The sequence below is a fragment of the Aythya marila genome (genome assembly GCF_965140915.1).
Source record: "Aythya marila genome assembly, chromosome: 2".
NCBI classification, from domain to species: Eukaryota; Metazoa; Chordata; class Aves; order Anseriformes; family Anatidae; genus Aythya; species Aythya marila.
This window is the reverse complement of record NC_139043.1, coordinates 138,100,000-138,116,608: the sequence shown is the minus strand read 5'-3', so window position 1 is coordinate 138,116,608 and position 16,609 is coordinate 138,100,000. Positions and strand designations below refer to the sequence as shown.

At 35.9% G+C, this 16,609-nt stretch overlaps 1 protein-coding gene across 1 annotated transcript in view; it reads left to right on the top strand.

Moving 5' to 3' along the window:
* Positions 1-16,365, top strand: part of ANGPT1 (angiopoietin 1) — a 189,373-nt gene extending 173,008 nt beyond the window's left edge. Inside the window, exons 8-9 of the mRNA XM_082753146.1 lie at positions 1,878-2,008; positions 13,918-16,365. Coding sequence (XP_082609272.1) covers positions 1,878-2,008; positions 13,918-14,078 — 292 coding nt within the window. The 3' untranslated portion in view covers positions 14,079-16,365. The remainder of the gene's footprint in view (positions 1-1,877; positions 2,009-13,917) is intronic.
* The last annotated feature ends 244 nt before the right edge of the window (positions 16,366-16,609 follow it).

The window sequence follows — 16,609 nt, the reverse complement described above, 5'->3', positions numbered from 1 at the left end:
TGTATTTGTATCTAGCATCCACAGATGTGTGCAAGACAACAAAATCAGTATCTATGCACTTGATTAAGGAATGCTTCCATATGGTAGCTGTATGCCCCTTCTCCTCTCTTTCAGAAGGAGCGCTCCATACCCAAAGTTCTGTGGGAGGACTGGGTTTTATATAAATCAGTCTAGGGAACATACTATCCTCCCCATCTCAGAAAGCTGCCCTTATCTTAACTACTCATGTGTAAGAGAGTGGGTTAGAGATGCTCCCTACCTCTGCTGTTGACAATGTGACCACTTTGCAGCAAATTATTTATCTTCCATCTAAACAAATGGAAGAATGGCACTCTGGTAAAGATATTTGCTCTTTTTTATACATCCAAAGTCATTGGATTAAGTTGAAGAACAATCTAAGAGGCAGCCACGAAAATCACTGACTCACAACTGTTTTTCACTGAGTTTGATGGAGAAGCTGGGAAGGCATTTTATAGGACAGCACTCCCAGTTCTAAATCCCAGAAAGAAAGAGGCATCTCTCCTATTTCACATTCTTAAGCCCTACTTATTCTCCCATGGATCCTTTTGTATTTTACATCAGATATTCAAGATATATACTCACACCTCTTCCATAACCCTAGAAGAAGCAGAACAGATGTTTCTCACCTTCTTTTCAGTGGAGTGGTCTATTCCACTAGATATCAAATCATGTTTTTAGTTTCCCTTGTGGCAGACGTATTCTTGCCTGTAAATTTTCAGTGAGATAGGTGTGGGATGCTTATTCCCCTCCTCTCTTGACCCAATGACTAGGGCTTGTTCCTGGGATGTAGGCATTATGGCTTCCTATTTCTCCAGTAGACACTGAGATCCTGTGTCCTCCTTCCTGCATGTGAAGCTATTATGACAAAAAATGCCCTTCTCTTTCAGAACTATTTTGTGAAAAAATAGGAATACAGTGGTCAGATGTCTAATTTAGGTAGCTAGGTGCATAAATTAGTTTTTGCTGCAAGTGTCAGTCTCCTGGGGATGTCTGACTCCCAGACATGGTTTTGCAGAGGCATGGAAAACCACTGTATGCAACCTCGTATTTCTCTCTTCAGCATTTCCTTGTGTACGTCCCTGCAACTGTGCACTAAGGTCAGACAGGCCCAGGTCCCCCATTGTTCCTCTGGTGAGACAGAGGTGCTCCACTCAACATCCCTGCAGCTGGCACATTTGACTTTGGACTGAAAAGCACTGAACAACACAAATTCTCTTGTTACTTCCTGGAGCTGGGATTAGGTTCCTAACTCGTGGTTGTGGTTTCAGCTAGTTGACAAGACCCCTTACAGAAAGGAATATTTAGCATTGCAAATCATGAAGACTTCTGTGGCTTGGACTCTAAGTTATTCTCCATTCATCACTCAGAGACAGCTTTGGCAGAACTGGGTTGCTGGCTTCTCCTGTAACTGGTTGAATTAAAGATTCTGAAAGTGCTGAAATCCTCTTTCAAGACCAGGGATTAATAACGTGGCTGCCATTAACTGTTAAGTGCTGTTTTGTGACAAAGTAAAGGGACCAGCTATTCAAATACTCAATTATTATGTCAATGTGTTCCACATCTCTGGGCACCTCTCATTCTCTTTTGTGTCTCTCACTCCTTACACTTTCTTGCATTTTCCAGTGTGGATTACTCAGTTCTGCTCCAGCTCAGGGACTATGTCCTACTACAGACGCATTGAAAAACCCTAAATTTCCTCATTTTACACCTGAAACAACAAAGAGATTGAGCCAAAACACAAGACATTTCTGAAGTTTCTGAATGTACTTAATACAAGGCAAACCTCATGTGGAAAGAGATCTCGATCTTTTATTGTTCCTTTTGGTGACACTGATTGTTTTTTCTTGCTGTTTCAGGCTTTATTTAAAAGGTCACAGTGGAACAGCTGGAAAACAGAGTAGCCTGATACTACATGGTGCTGAATTCAGTACAAAAGATGCTGACAATGACAACTGCATGTGTAAATGTGCTCTCATGTTAACTGGAGGTGAGTACAACTCTGAAAACATGTGGTATATTGTTAGGAATCTGCTCTGTTTTCCTTAAGCAATCATGGATGAAGTTGAATTCATGGATGTGTAAGTACTGTGTGAAAATTCCTTTTATTATTATTACTCCTACTCTTTTCTTTATGTATGTTGTGGTAGTGCCAACACCCCCAGGTTCCTATCAGCAGGGAAGGGTTTATTCAGAGATGCAGTCAGTATACTTCTGCACCGAAACTGTTGCAGCAATTTCAAGAGGGAAAGGTTAGTGTTATTGTTGAGTCAAGAAAGGTCAAGTAAGAGAGAATAAACTAAGAGATGAAGAAAAGGGGAAGATCCTTATGAGAACTGGGAAAGGACTCACCCAGAAAAAGAAGAAAGGACATGTAAATAGGTTATTAGAAGGTAAAGTTTAAAAGTTCCCTAAGTTCACTTAGGGGGTGATGCTATTATTTAAATAATTACAGTGATTAAGCTTTCTGTTTGTCTTATACAAGCTATTTAATTAGTTAATGTAATGGCTAATTCACTCACCCGTGAAAGAGTAGACCTACAGCCCCCTGTTTAAATTGTGACACCTTGCTGTTCTAGAACTTTTAAAACAGCACAGAGAAGTTACACTAGGATGGGTTTAAGTATAAAATCAAACTAACTTCAAGCAAGTGTAGTGAATATGATTAATATCATTTCCCTCCATTGTGGAGGGGGAATATCCATTATCTCCCCAGACAAATACCTAAAGGTCTGCACAAGAGTGAGAACTTTTGCAAATGTTGCTTATTCTGAGTCCATGAAGAGGCAAGCTCATTTTTATCTCTATCATGTCACACTAGAGCAGAAAGCTTGTATTAGGATTCTTTGGTTTTTAGAATGTATGACCAAGAAAGGCCCTTATCTTCACATCTGATCTTCTAAGAATCTCCCTCAGTGATTTCTAACATGCCTGGGGAAAAAAAAAAAAAAAACAACCCTATAGCATAAAAGTTATTCAGTGTTTTGGATCAGACTTTTAAACTGATATTATTTGTGGTTACTGGCACTATGACTGCATCCAGCTCAGGCCACATTCAGGCATATATGAGCCTCTTAAGGCTATTATCTGCTGACAGAAGATGTGTTTCTGTCAGTGGAAATTTGCATCAAACACACAGCCTACCTCCTCATTCCTTTTGCTAATTGGAAGTTGCCCAGCTGGGAGAATCCTTAAGGAGCCTGCTTCTCAAACTTTCCTAACTTCCTCTACTAAAATCTTATTAAATGGAAAACTTCAATTTAATGAAAGTTTCTGTGGGAAACTTTCTAGAAGACAGGCGATCAGATGATACCTTCCTATTTGTATAACAAAGGTATCTGACCAGTTCTGGGGCAAATAATGGGAATTAAGAGTTTATTTTAATTAACAACTGATGATCTTTCCCCTCAAAGATCATGCTAAAGTAATGTATTTCACTTCCAGAGCGGGTCACAGTCCAGTGAAAATCTCCTAAATGTGAGTTGTGTCTGTGGTGAAGTGCAGACTCATTCATGTATCTGAGCTGCCTGGAAACACCTCCACTCCCAGACATCTAATTCTGGGAGCTGAGGGTTTTGTTTATTTTCTTACCCTGACTTCTGTGGCAGGTCATTGCCCTGCTAAGGTCAGTCAGCTGTTAAACAACCATTTCACAAGTTTCACATATATTTTGCTGCAGTAGTCCTGTAAATCAACAGGAAAACCACATATTGGAATGTACTGGTAGCAAATGAAAGGAATAAGGTGGAGGGGGGTGAATTACCAAAGGGTGAGGAAATCACAAATAGAACACATCATTGATCTGTAAAAGGAGATGCAGCTAGGCTTCAGAGAAAGGTGACTGAAGCAGCTGTGTTACACTAAGTTGTAGTACTTTGAGAAATACCTCAATCATGCAAATTGCCATAAAAAAATGTAAATTGATCTCCCTGCTAGATTTCTCCTCAAAAACACCTTTTGCATTGCTTCATGAAATAGACCTTTTCATTCCTTGAGAAGTAGCAGAAATTGAATTAAATACCAAAACATTTGTTTAACAAATAGATGTCAGTTTTGTGCCACAGAAAAAGACTGATTAAGAAAAGTAGCAATCCAAAAGAGGTTTTTGGGAAACCTCTCTTTTTTTTTCTCTCTTTTTTTTTTTTTTTTTCCAGAAGATATCAGACTCTCTGTTAGTTTTGGCAGCATCACAGACAGCACTTGAATGATGAATGATATGAAATCTAAAGGCAGGTTCCTTGCTATCTTGACAGTTCCGATGATCCCGTTATCTCTATGAGGTGAACTGAATATATTTATGTCAGGAAAAAAGGCTGAGATAAGCTGAAGCTCGAGACTGTGATATGGTTATAGTCAAGGCTGAAAATAAAAATGTAAGGAAAACACACATTTCTCTCTGTGATCTTACTAGTTGTCAGTTTTATTTGTTCTGTATCAAAAATATTCTCTCACTCCTCCTTTCCCTCCTTCCTCTCCCTCAGAATAAAAAATTAAATAGTGGAAGAGTAGCATCAACAGAATTTTGTGTGTGAGCTCCTTGTCCTTTTGAGCACCATATTCTGCTAGCTGACTCTATCTTAATGTTGATTTTAGGGAATAGTTTCCAAATGTATATGCCTGAGCTGGATTTTTATATCCTGTGACCTTTTTGTGGTAGTTAAATATTTTAGTTAGTTTTTGTGGAAAACATGGAAAATTTCAACTCAGCAACCTCGGTTTAATTTAAGTGGAGACAAGGCATATTTATTCACATAATTTCTTCATTTAAACCTAAAGTTTGTTAAATAGTGTCACTTTTTCTTTTGTGAAAATAACCATCAGGGACTGGTGTAACATCTCAAGCCTGTAAACTGAACAAAAGCTTTTATTTCCATATAATATCAAATGTTATGAATAGAAGAGTACCCCAATGAGCATACATACTACATTTTGCAAGATACATCAGTTAAAATGTAACAAACTCTAATCAGAATGAAGCACTGATTAGATGTCCAAGGTACTTCAGACAGATTGCCAATAGAAGAGCACTTAGCATCTCTGGATAAGATCTGCGGGCAGCAGGCCATGTCAGAGCATCCTGCCAGGATACCACCTGTCAACTGAGTCCCAGAAATTGTTTGTGCTATCATCTACAGGCACCACAAAATGACTTACAGTAACTTGGCCCATAGTAAAAGTCTTAATGCAATTTGCTTTGTTTTGCATTTGAGAGACATTTACACAGGCATTAACATTGCTTTTGATGGTTATGTGACAACATTGCTAAACTCATGATGCCTGAAATAAAATAGCTTGCCAAAGTGCTGGGGAGACTTTCTAGATGCCTAGCTAAGATTGAAACAGCATAGAATGACTGAAAGATTTTTATTTATTTATTTATTTTTTTGAATTGACTGGGAACAGAGGTCCATTTGTCTGCAGTCTCCTTTCTCTGACAGCAGTCAACAGCAGATGCCTCAGGATGGGCGTAAGAACAATACAAATAGATGATACTTCCCCTGAATATTTTCCCAGTCTCAACATTTTGCATATCAGAGGCTTCCTGAGTCAGACACATTTCCCATGTATTTAGCAATCCTCAGTGGATTTCTCCTCTGTTTGGTAAAACGATGTTCAATGAAAGTCCCAAACAGTGATGCATTTATTGCTTGTTGTTTCACTGCATTTTTTTTCTCCAAGTGGCAAATTTTTTGAACCTCCGTCAAGAGCAATATAGAGGATTCTTCTCCTGTCTTGTAGGGAAGTTCTTGGCTAAATGTAGTAGTCTATCCATATATAGTCTAATCAGAAAAACCCACCATTTCTGTTACATTTTGTTTGAAACAAAAACTTTGAAAGTAGTACCTCAGTACACTTGAAAGTTTTTGACCTGAACCCCAGAAATCATGCCCACTTACAAAGAAAAGCACCAATTTTTAGGTTTTGTATATTGTTGTTTTCATGAAGATGTTCCAACAACTTTCACAGAGTATAATTTATATTACCTAACAGTTTGTAGATAGAAAAATATCGCCACCATGTAGATAATAAGTGACTGGAATTGGATTGATTTATGCTAAAAATGTTAGATGTATTTCATTAGATAATGAAATGCTACTGAGCACTTTTAAGAAAATCATCACTGTATTATGCTGTTTATAAAGGTTAAGTATGGACAATAGTAATAAAGGAGATGACAAACCAGTGACTGACTTAAATATTAGTCTATACATTTAGAAGATCAGAGCATGCTTACCAGTCTGTAAGTTTCATGTTATTTTTAGCTTGTGATTTATTAGAATTATAAAAGGACTATATTGTCTATGTGATGTGAAAAGCTAGTGACTTAACATCCTATGTCCTGACAGTTAAAATCTTATTTAATCCTCAGAGATTACGTGCTGCTAAATCTTAGGCTAACCAATCAAACAATAAACAATAACTCTATCAAACAATAAAAAACAGGCCCGGAAAAAAACTCCAGAGTTCTTTTAGTTCCTCTCCAAGAGATAGAATCTTCTCTAGCTATTCTATTCTAATTCTATTATTAACTATTCTATTCTATTCTATTCTATTCTATTCTATTCTATTCTATTCTATTCTATTCTATTCTACTCTACTCTACTCTACTCTACTCTACTCTACTCTACTCATTATTTCTAATGATAGAGATTCATTCTTGCAATACGTTACTGAGTTTGTCTACCCTTAGTATAAAAAAGCTTTTCTTGATGTCTTAACTAAATCTGTGACAACTTAAGTTTGTTCTGTCTTGGTCTTGTCCTGTCCTACATTACTGGAAAGAATAAACCATAGCTTTTCATTCTTTAGAATAAATGCTTTTTTTTTTTTTTTTTTTTTTTTTTTTTTTTTTTTTTTCAAGCAGACTTCTTATGGATTTGAGATTGTTAGCATTTCCTTTCTGTCTTTTGTATTCTGGATTAAACAAACCTAAATCTTTACTTTTACATTAACTCTTTTGGTCCCGGTCAAGTTGCTCCATGTAGAACTTAAGGTGTCATATAAAACAGGACCCAATTTTCTAGCCAAGAAGTTTTCAGACATAGCCTAAGCATTACCATCTAATTCCTCTAAAGGAATTAGAAGCTCAGAAACATTGAAAACTTTCATAAAATAAATTGTCTTTCAATCAGTGAACACCGTTCAAATATTTTTGCATTAAATATTTTTAAATATTAAATATTTTTAAATATTTATTTTAAATATTAAATATTTTTGCATTTCTTATTAGCTTTATTGCCAAATGCACTAAATTTTATGAACAAACCCAAAGGCCTAGAGACAGATATTGGCTTTTCTTAGAATGCATTTGTCCCATAAAGGCATACAAATGTACAATTCAAACTTTGGATATGATTGAACAGACTGTGTTTGGATCTTACTGTATTTGGAAACATTCATTGTAATCATGAGGGAGAGGAGAGACCAATGTGTAAAGAAAGGGTCTGTCATCAACTGGTCACCTATTCCTTTAACATGTAAAGACAACTAATATCCTGTCATCAAAGCTAAGTGATCACTAGTAAGCTTGCAATTCAAGCAAGATTTACAGTGCATTTTTGACTGATGAGCACTAGGTTACTAAAAAATAATTTTACATGCATACATGTTTAACTGCAATTTATACAACAAGCCAAAGCCAAAAGCTGTTAGCATTGGCATACTAAAACCCTTTTTACATTGGTACTTTCAACAATGAAGATTCTGCCATGTGAAGATTATATTTGTAACTTCATAAAACCTTTCCAAAAGATTTCCATTATATTTTTCTAGTAATAACATCACTCATTTGAGCAATGCACATTTATTAGGTAGGGTTTTTTTTTTTGCAAGAATTTGTGGAAATGATCTCAATACTTTCATATTCAACCAAAGATACAGTAAGAGCAGGCCTGTGAGGCTGCTCTGGTGATAGCTTGTTTAAAATGAACTATTCAAAATAAATTTATTTAATGGAAAGAGCTGACATGAATTTTAATAACTTCTCAGTGGTAATAGCAAGAGTAATTATAATTAAAGAGCAAAGCATAGGATTCCACAAAGTGTCAGTGTGTTTTAACTGTTCCAGAAGATCAACTGTCTACAAGGGTGATTCATGTTTATTTGTATAGCTGAACTTTCAAACAAGCAATGCATTATCTAAATTACTTTCTGTTTAGACAATATATTTTATGACCTAAGGATTTTTATTGCAAACAGAGATGATAGCATTGCCTGTACTATACAAACAAATTATTAGAAGTGGGCTAACCTCAAAAGACTGTAAGGCTCTCCTCAGTTCAAATAAGCAACTGAAGGCCAGATGGTGATGACTTGAAGAAACTACCTGTGTTTCTGAGTACAAACTCTCTTAATCACTTCATGAAAGCCTCTTCTTTATCTCTGCATTAGTCACTTTAAAAACTTTCTCCTATATTTCTCACAATATCCACCCTTCATGATTCACATGCATGATCCCACAGGAATTATTGCCAAAAGTTATATCTGAGGTTAAAATCTTACTGCTATTCAGAGGGTTCTTGATGCCTACTTGGGAAAGCCATTACCTTATAGTGAAAAAAATAAACAAGATTTTTCATGGGAGGAAATCTCCTGAACTTCAGAAAATATTTACTTATTGAGAGTGTTCCTTGGGTCAGACTGTCTTACAGCCCTGGAACTGCTTTGTTTCGTGTTTTATACAGTGTCCAATATTGCAGGTATCTCTTTCAGGTACTTCAGTTTTATGTTACATCATAGCTACCAAGAAAGGTGCTGGTTCTTTTCCTCTTTCCTTTAATTCATACAAATATCTGAAAGTCATGCTTGTGGAAAAACAATTCCTTTACATGTATCCAAACATTTTGATTTGGTTTTGAGACAAGGATGTTTTATGATAATCTGAGGCCTCATGGGGAATGAATAGCTTTTAGAGCACTACATGAGAGGAAGGAGAAAAGTAACTATATACATGTATATGGTTACAGACACACACACACACACACAAACACACAAAGTATCACAGAATCACGGAATTGTCTAGGTTGGAAGACACCTCCAAAATTACCAACCCCAACTTCTGACCTAGCACTAGCAAGTCCTTCACTAAACCATATCACTAAGCTCAACGTCTAAACATCTTTTAAACACCTCCAGGGATGGTGACTCTACCACTTCCCTGGGCAACTGATTCCAATGTCTAACACGTTCAGTAAAGTTCTTCCTAATATCCAACCTAAACCTCCCCTGGTGCAACTTTAGCCCATTCCCCCTCATCCTGTCACCAGGCATGTGGGAGAATAGACCAATCCCCACCTCGCTACAGCCTCCTTTAATGTACCTACAGAGAGTGATAAGGTCACCCCTGAGCCTCCAGGTTGAACAAGCCCAGCTCCCTCAGCCGCTCCTCGTAGGACTTGTTCTCCAGACCCCTCACCAGCTTTGTTGCCCTTCTGTGGACTCACTTGAGCACCTCCATGTCCTTCTTGTAGTGAGGGGCCCAAAACTGAACACAGTACTCAAGGTGCGGCCTCACCAGAGCTGAGTACAGGGGGACAATCACTTCCCTAGACCTGTTGGCCACACTGCTTCTTATACAAGCCAGGATGCTGTTGGCCTTCTTGGTCACCTGAGCACACTGCTGCCTTATATTCATCTGACTATCAACCAATACTCCCAGGTTGTTCTCTGCCAGGCTGCTTTCTAACCACTCACCTCCCATCCTGTAACACTGCTTGGGGTTGTTGTGCCTCAGGTGCAGGACCTGACACTTGGCCTTGTTGAACTTCATACAGTTGACCTCAGCCCACTGGTCCAGCCTATCCAGATCCTCCTGCAGAGCCTTCCTACCCTCAAGCAGATCGACACACGCACCTAACTTGGTGTCGTCTGCAAACTTACTGAGGGTGCACTCGATGCCCTCATCCAGATCATCGACAAAGATATTAAAGAGGACTGGCCCCAGTACCGAGTCCTGGGGAACGCCACTAGTGACTGGCCTCCAACTGGATTTGACTCCATTCACCATGACTCTTTGGGCCCAGCTATCCAGAGAGAAAAGTAAGAGAAAAAAAATTAACACAAAAATGTGAAAAAGCTGAAAGATAGGAGAAAGTAAACCCAACATCATAAAGTAGTATTAGGAAATTTCTTCTTTAAAAATTGTACAGTCTCATTAACAAGAACAGTATAGTAGGCCAAAAAAAAAGACGCTCATTAAAAATATTTTGGAAAAAAAAAAAAAAAAAGTAATTATTTAAAAGAGATTTGAGTAGGTCCTCACAGAACAATTTTTAAATATTGTGCATCTTCAACTCATTCCATTGTTTAACATAGATTTTTTAGGGCACCACTGGATACCTTTTACCTAAATGTCCATTTATGTGTCTGTTGCTATTCCTTTAAGATGAATGAAATGGTAACTAGCACAGCTTGCCATGTCTTCATCCCAGCATCATAAACAGAACCCAGCTGCATCTGTGTTCCAGCTTTGAAAAATAAGGATTAGATTTTCTCTGTTTAAATTTGTCTTAAGTTTCTACAAGATTGTACTCTGGTTACAGTAAAACATCAGCTGTACAGCTTTCTCTTTCTTTGCTTATTACCCCCTTAGGTATATCAATGTAATCAAATAGAGGTCAATTGTATCAAAATAGAAGTTTGCCAGAATATATCTGGCATAGATCCTTCCCTCAAGATTTCATTATGAAGTGTTAGTTCTGAAAAAAGAAGACATTTTATTTAATACTTTAAAAAGTATTATCCAAAGTCTAAGAAATTACTTTACAAGGCTAGAAATATAAATTACATGGATTTGAATGCAAAGGACAGAGTAAAAGCACTGAATTTATAGGCTAATCACTGTCAATATCATATCAATAGTAGTGGGGTATAGCTTAAAATACAATGTCTTCATTATAGATAGATAAAAGGCTGGATATGAGGAAATCGGAGGATTCACTATGCCAATGCACATTGTCTAAAAGGAGCTTCTAACATGTTAATTCCATTTTCAAAAGTTAGAGGGGGAACTGCACTGAAAATTACAATTATACATTTCAGTCCACAGTGACACCTGCAGAGTTTAGTAGCCACTTGTTAGACAGCCATTGTTTGCCTTTACTGGTGGTGCCTGAAAAGGGGGTCCTGGACAGATTACAATGCTATGATACGCAGTCTGTAATTACTTTTTAAAAGAAAGTAACATTTAACCACTAAAAGTAACAGCCACTATGTAATCTTTATGACCTTATTTGCCTTAAAACATAAAGGCAAATGTTTTACCTTTTTATGACTGTATACAGTGAATTCAAACTTGCTATAAGCACACCTTTGGTGTACAGCTGTGCATAAAAAGGTAAAACAGTATTACATGGAAGGATACATAAGACCTATGCTGAAGATTCACAAAGACTATAGGTCTTACTGTAAAGAAAGAACTGCAGAAATCTTTCTGACAAATAGAGCTTCTCATCGTCAAGGTTAATATATTCTTGTCATTGGGAATATTAGCTCTTTGCAGTCTGGGGATTCATTCTGCCTCTCTCAGTCTGAACTAAGCATCTTTACATTATATTAAATAGATACCCTGTAAGGTCTGGAAGAGAAAAATTATTTTCCCATCAAGATATACACCAAAACTCCCACTAACTTCAATGGAGTCAGCACATCACCTAGTTTATCTTTGTCAGAATGTGTTCTGTAATCTCAATGTTGCCAAGTTTCAAACTGATTGGGGTTTTCCTTAATATTCAAACTCCTATTACAATCTAAAATTCACCTTTACATGAAAATGTTTCAGCTTTTCATACTGAAAGCAAAACCAAAACAAAACAGAAAAAACAAACAAACAAACAAAAAAGAAACAGAAACTGAAAGAAAAGTTGCCTTATTTTTATGTTATTTTGTTGTTGTTTTTGTTTTGTTGTGTTTGATAACCTCTGTAACTCTTGGAGGCCTGAGATTAAAATCATACTACAAAGATGCTGCAAGCAGAGCCCAGGGCTCTTCTATTCTAACGTGCACAAGTGGTTTGAGTGGAATTTGCTCACTACCTGTAAGTGTCTTCATCACAGTTAACTAGTTTATTTTTTTTATTTTTATTATTGGAGATCTTGGGGATGTAATCAAGAAGGGTTACTGATTAATCTCATCTTAAAGCAAATAGTTAAAATAGATATGAAGAATCACACTGTTTTCACCACTGGTTCCATTTTCTCCATGAGTTAAAGACATAAATACATCTACTATAGAAGTCTAAAGCCAAGATGAATTTTTTTGCATACAATTTGCAACCACAGCTGTACACCAAAGGTGTGCTTATAGCAAGTTTGAATTCACTGTATACAGTCATAACAAATGGTAGCAAAACCTCTGTAATTGTTAGTAATATTCACAAGTATTTGATTTCTGGATTATTTTCAATACTATGCTAATAGAGCACTCACATAGGTAGAGTATGGTTCTACATGCATTTTCTTTGACAGAAATCTCCAATTTAAAAGTTCCTGTGCTGTTGCATTTCTTTTTTATCCCAACTCCTCAGTTGGGATAAAGCTTCTCACCTTCAGTTATGCTAACACAACAGTTCATGGAGGCATTCTGTAAACCAGATTGATGGTTTGTCCTCAAAAATAAAGTTTTTAGTTAGTTAGTTAGTTTGTTTGTTTGTTTGTTTTCCCTAAATCTGCATCATTTCACTTTTCAGAAGAGTCTCACAGTGCAGCTGAAGGAACAACAGTCTAGAAGAAAAAGCATCTGGGGAAGATATTTCTAGTCCTGTCTTTGCAGTAGAATAAAATATACGAGGCTGAACCTGGATATCAAGGGTCATTGAGTAGGAAGCACCTCTGACTGGGAAAAAAAACAGGCAGAGTAGGGTGTCTGGAAAAGACAGCACTTTCTAAGCTTACCTAAAACACCAATCAATAATATTTGTAGTATTTTTTCTTAGTGTTTCTGTTTAGCACATTTCAAAATATGGTTTAGGAAGCTCAAGATTGAATATAGGTTTTCACATTCAAGATGGTAGGAAGATTTGGGATTGAGTGTGACTTTTCTGACCCAAAGTGTACATGCAGTGAATTTACCTTGATTGAAGTTGGCTATACTGTCACCTAAATACATACACACTCATGTAAACATTTAAACCATCTACTCATGCGCATAGGTATTCTGACTGAAGATCGATGTCCTATGGTATTGTCTTTGTCTTCAGCATTTAGTCCTTTCATTCATTTGCAGAGTCTGGTTTTAAAATTTATCTTAGTCTTAAAAATGTCTTATCTGTGTTTTAAAGACAAAGTCTATCTCCTTGTACACCACTCTGAATACTGATGATGCTTTACTGTAATATTGTAATTACTGTAAGAGCATAGCACAAATGTACTTGCAGCTTATGCTTCCTAAGAATATCTAACCTAAAAGCAAAAGTAAACTGTCTGATCAGCAGAACAGTCACAGTTAAAGCAACAGAAAAAATACTGGTAAATGAAATTAAATCAAATCATACTTTTGTTCTAAATAACCAAACAAGCAGAAATTATGCAAATTACTTATGAGTTATAGTCTTATTATTATATGTTTACATGAACTGGGTGATCTATAATATTGTCTAAGCACACAAAGCAGTTTATTTGCCTTTATTGTTCCTATTCTTGCTTCACATGCAGTGTATACAAACTGAAGGAGTTAAATACTTTTCCAGATCTGTCAATAATCAGTGTATTCTCCAGCACAGCTGAATACAGAATAATAAATAAATAAATAATAGAAATAGGAAAGCAATATTCATCATCACCACATTCCAGAAGTGTTTATGAGCTTCTGAATGTCAGAAGTTACTAATCAGCTAAACTTATAAAACAAAATAAAAATGTTAAGTGCATTTGCAGTTTAATTGTTTATCCTTAATGGTTTCAGGCTGGTGGTTTGATGCCTGTGGCCCCTCCAATCTCAATGGGATGTTCTATACGGCTGGGCAAAACCATGGAAAGCTCAATGGCATCAAGTGGCACTACTTCAAAGGCCCCAGCTACTCCTTGCGTTCCACCACCATGATGATTCGACCCTTGGACTTTTAAAGGCATTCAGTGGTGGATCCAAGAAAAAAATCAGAATGCCACTGTTCTTGACAGCACTGGTATCACAGTCTGAAGGTAAAAGGTGAAGGGCTTCTTGGAAACAACATGTAGGGATGATGCAAAGTCACTTCATTATCACTTCGTAGCCTGCAAAAACTCCCCACCAGTCACCCCATGTCTTGATGACATGGAGAGGCTTGGTTTCAAAGAAGGTGGCTGCAATGATTTTCCAGAGAGGAACAACTGGATCCAGTTATTCTGACCAAATCTGGTGTTTCTCAGTGGATTATTGTTTTTTTTTTTTTTTTTTTTTTTTTTTTTAATTTTATTTTATTTTTTATGTTTTATTAAAAAATAGAAAATATACCAGGTTATTCTACAACACCATCAGAATTCCAATATAGGAAACATATCATCCATGGTACATTGAGGAAAAGTTTTTCAGCAGTGAAATACCATCATTATACACATTAAAAAAGGATTATAAAGACACCTTTTTTAAAACTCATTTTAAAGCACTGAAGATGACCACTCCAATTACTGTTTTTCTTAAATGAACTGAATTTGAATGGGCAGATGGATTTATGTTATGATGATTTTATATCCCAGAATCAAATAATTTGTGTTAATAATTATTTTTATTAAATATTGGAAGGACATATTTCTCAAAAATAAACTGAGTCAAATTATGAAGAATGGTGAGTGTAAAAAACATAAATTCTTCAGTTGCTCTGTAGAAGTAAATGAGGTAATTGGCATAATCCCTGAGCTAGGATTTATAGTGTGATAACAAACTTAGATGTGTTTTGAGCTTTTTCCTTTTTTTCATTAAAGGCAGTCTGAATGTCACATAAGAAAATTGATGGAAGGTTTAAAGAATGTGAAATATTATCCTAAAGAAAATATGGGATTTTGCATGGAATATTTCCACCAAAAGAACACAGAAAGGCAAACTGTTAGGGTATATAAAAATGACATAAATGCATAGCTTAAATCAATTAATTCATTTTACAGTATCATTGCATGTGCGCAATTTATCATTCATTATTTTACTTTTTATTAATTTTTTGTTTCTTCACTCTGTTATTACATTTTTGTGAATATCAGAAGCATGCCAGGTCTACACAGTGCTTAGGCTACAACTATTAAAAATACTCAGCAGAACTGTATAGACAATAAAGAATTGTGAACTGTAAATAGTATGTTTATATTTCCTGTAATGGTTCTTTAATTTGTACGTGTAGCCCTGACCCTACTCAAAGGGTTCTAAGCCACAAAAGGGTATAAATATTAAAGGAACTTTAAAAGACTGCTTACAGGTTTCCACTGTCATAACAAATAATTCTGATATATTAAAATATTGCAGAAATGTGTAGCAAGATGCACAATGCGGCTGTTGGTAAGGATAAAGTTCCTATGAAAACAACCAACAAAGTAGTTGGTTGGCCCATGAAATGAAGTTATAGAGAGAACTCTTTTTCAATTATAGTCCCTCATGATTAATCGTATTAATAAAGTACATTAAGGAAAGTATCTAGCCGTCATTCTACTTCTGCTAATACATAAAAGGAAATGCCTTGCCCTGCTCCCACTGAAATTAAAAGTAACATTGTCATTGATAAAACTGGGACAAAGATCACATGTAAAACCTGAATGTAGTAATTTTGTTGTTTATCTGCTTGTTGGTTTATTTTATTCATTAAACTGTTCCTGAAATAAGGCATGATGAAGATCTGAATCTTTTTTTAAAAGAAGATTTTAACAGATTAACAAAGTAACTGCTTTATGTCCCTTTTTTTATTATTATTATTATTTTATTTTTAATTTTCATTTTTAAGAAATAGATTTAAAATACTGTTTGGATTTTTTAAGCATCCCTCCTTAAAAATCACAAAGCCCACAGGGCTCTCTGTTTTTTTACAACTTGATGTTTGTTGGGAAGATCTTTGTTTTTTTTTTGTGTGTCTGTGTGTATTTGTACATATTTATATATATATTTGAAATAATCCTGCGTAAGGGTTAATTTTTTGTTTTCCGCTGAATATGTTACCAAACTACTCCTTGCTCAGCAATTTCTTCACAGAGCTGTTTTGTCTTCTTTTCCAGCAGTTTTTTTGAAATGCTCTTCATTTATGTGCAAAAACTGTGGTCCGTCTTCTACTGTGTTCTCAAAAGTTATATTTTTTGCAAGTCTCCAAGTTAGGAATGCCATTTTGCAAATCCTATTGCAAAAGGCAACGCACATTTAAAATCAAAAGCATATTTACTGTTTATTTATCTGTGTTTGAAGGAAAAAAAAAATGTGGATTTGGTTTCCTGTCCTTTATAATAAAACATTTTTTAAAATTGCAGACTCTGTGATTTGATTTCCTCTGAGAATGCCTTTCTGTAAAAGGATGACAACATTTTACCAGCCACTATCTCTCCCTCTAAGAGATATTAATAAATTTAGTTAAGGCCTAAGGAGGGAGTCATATTAGAGTTTGTGCAGAAATCAGTATTTCTAACCTTTCAAATATGTATTTCAGTCT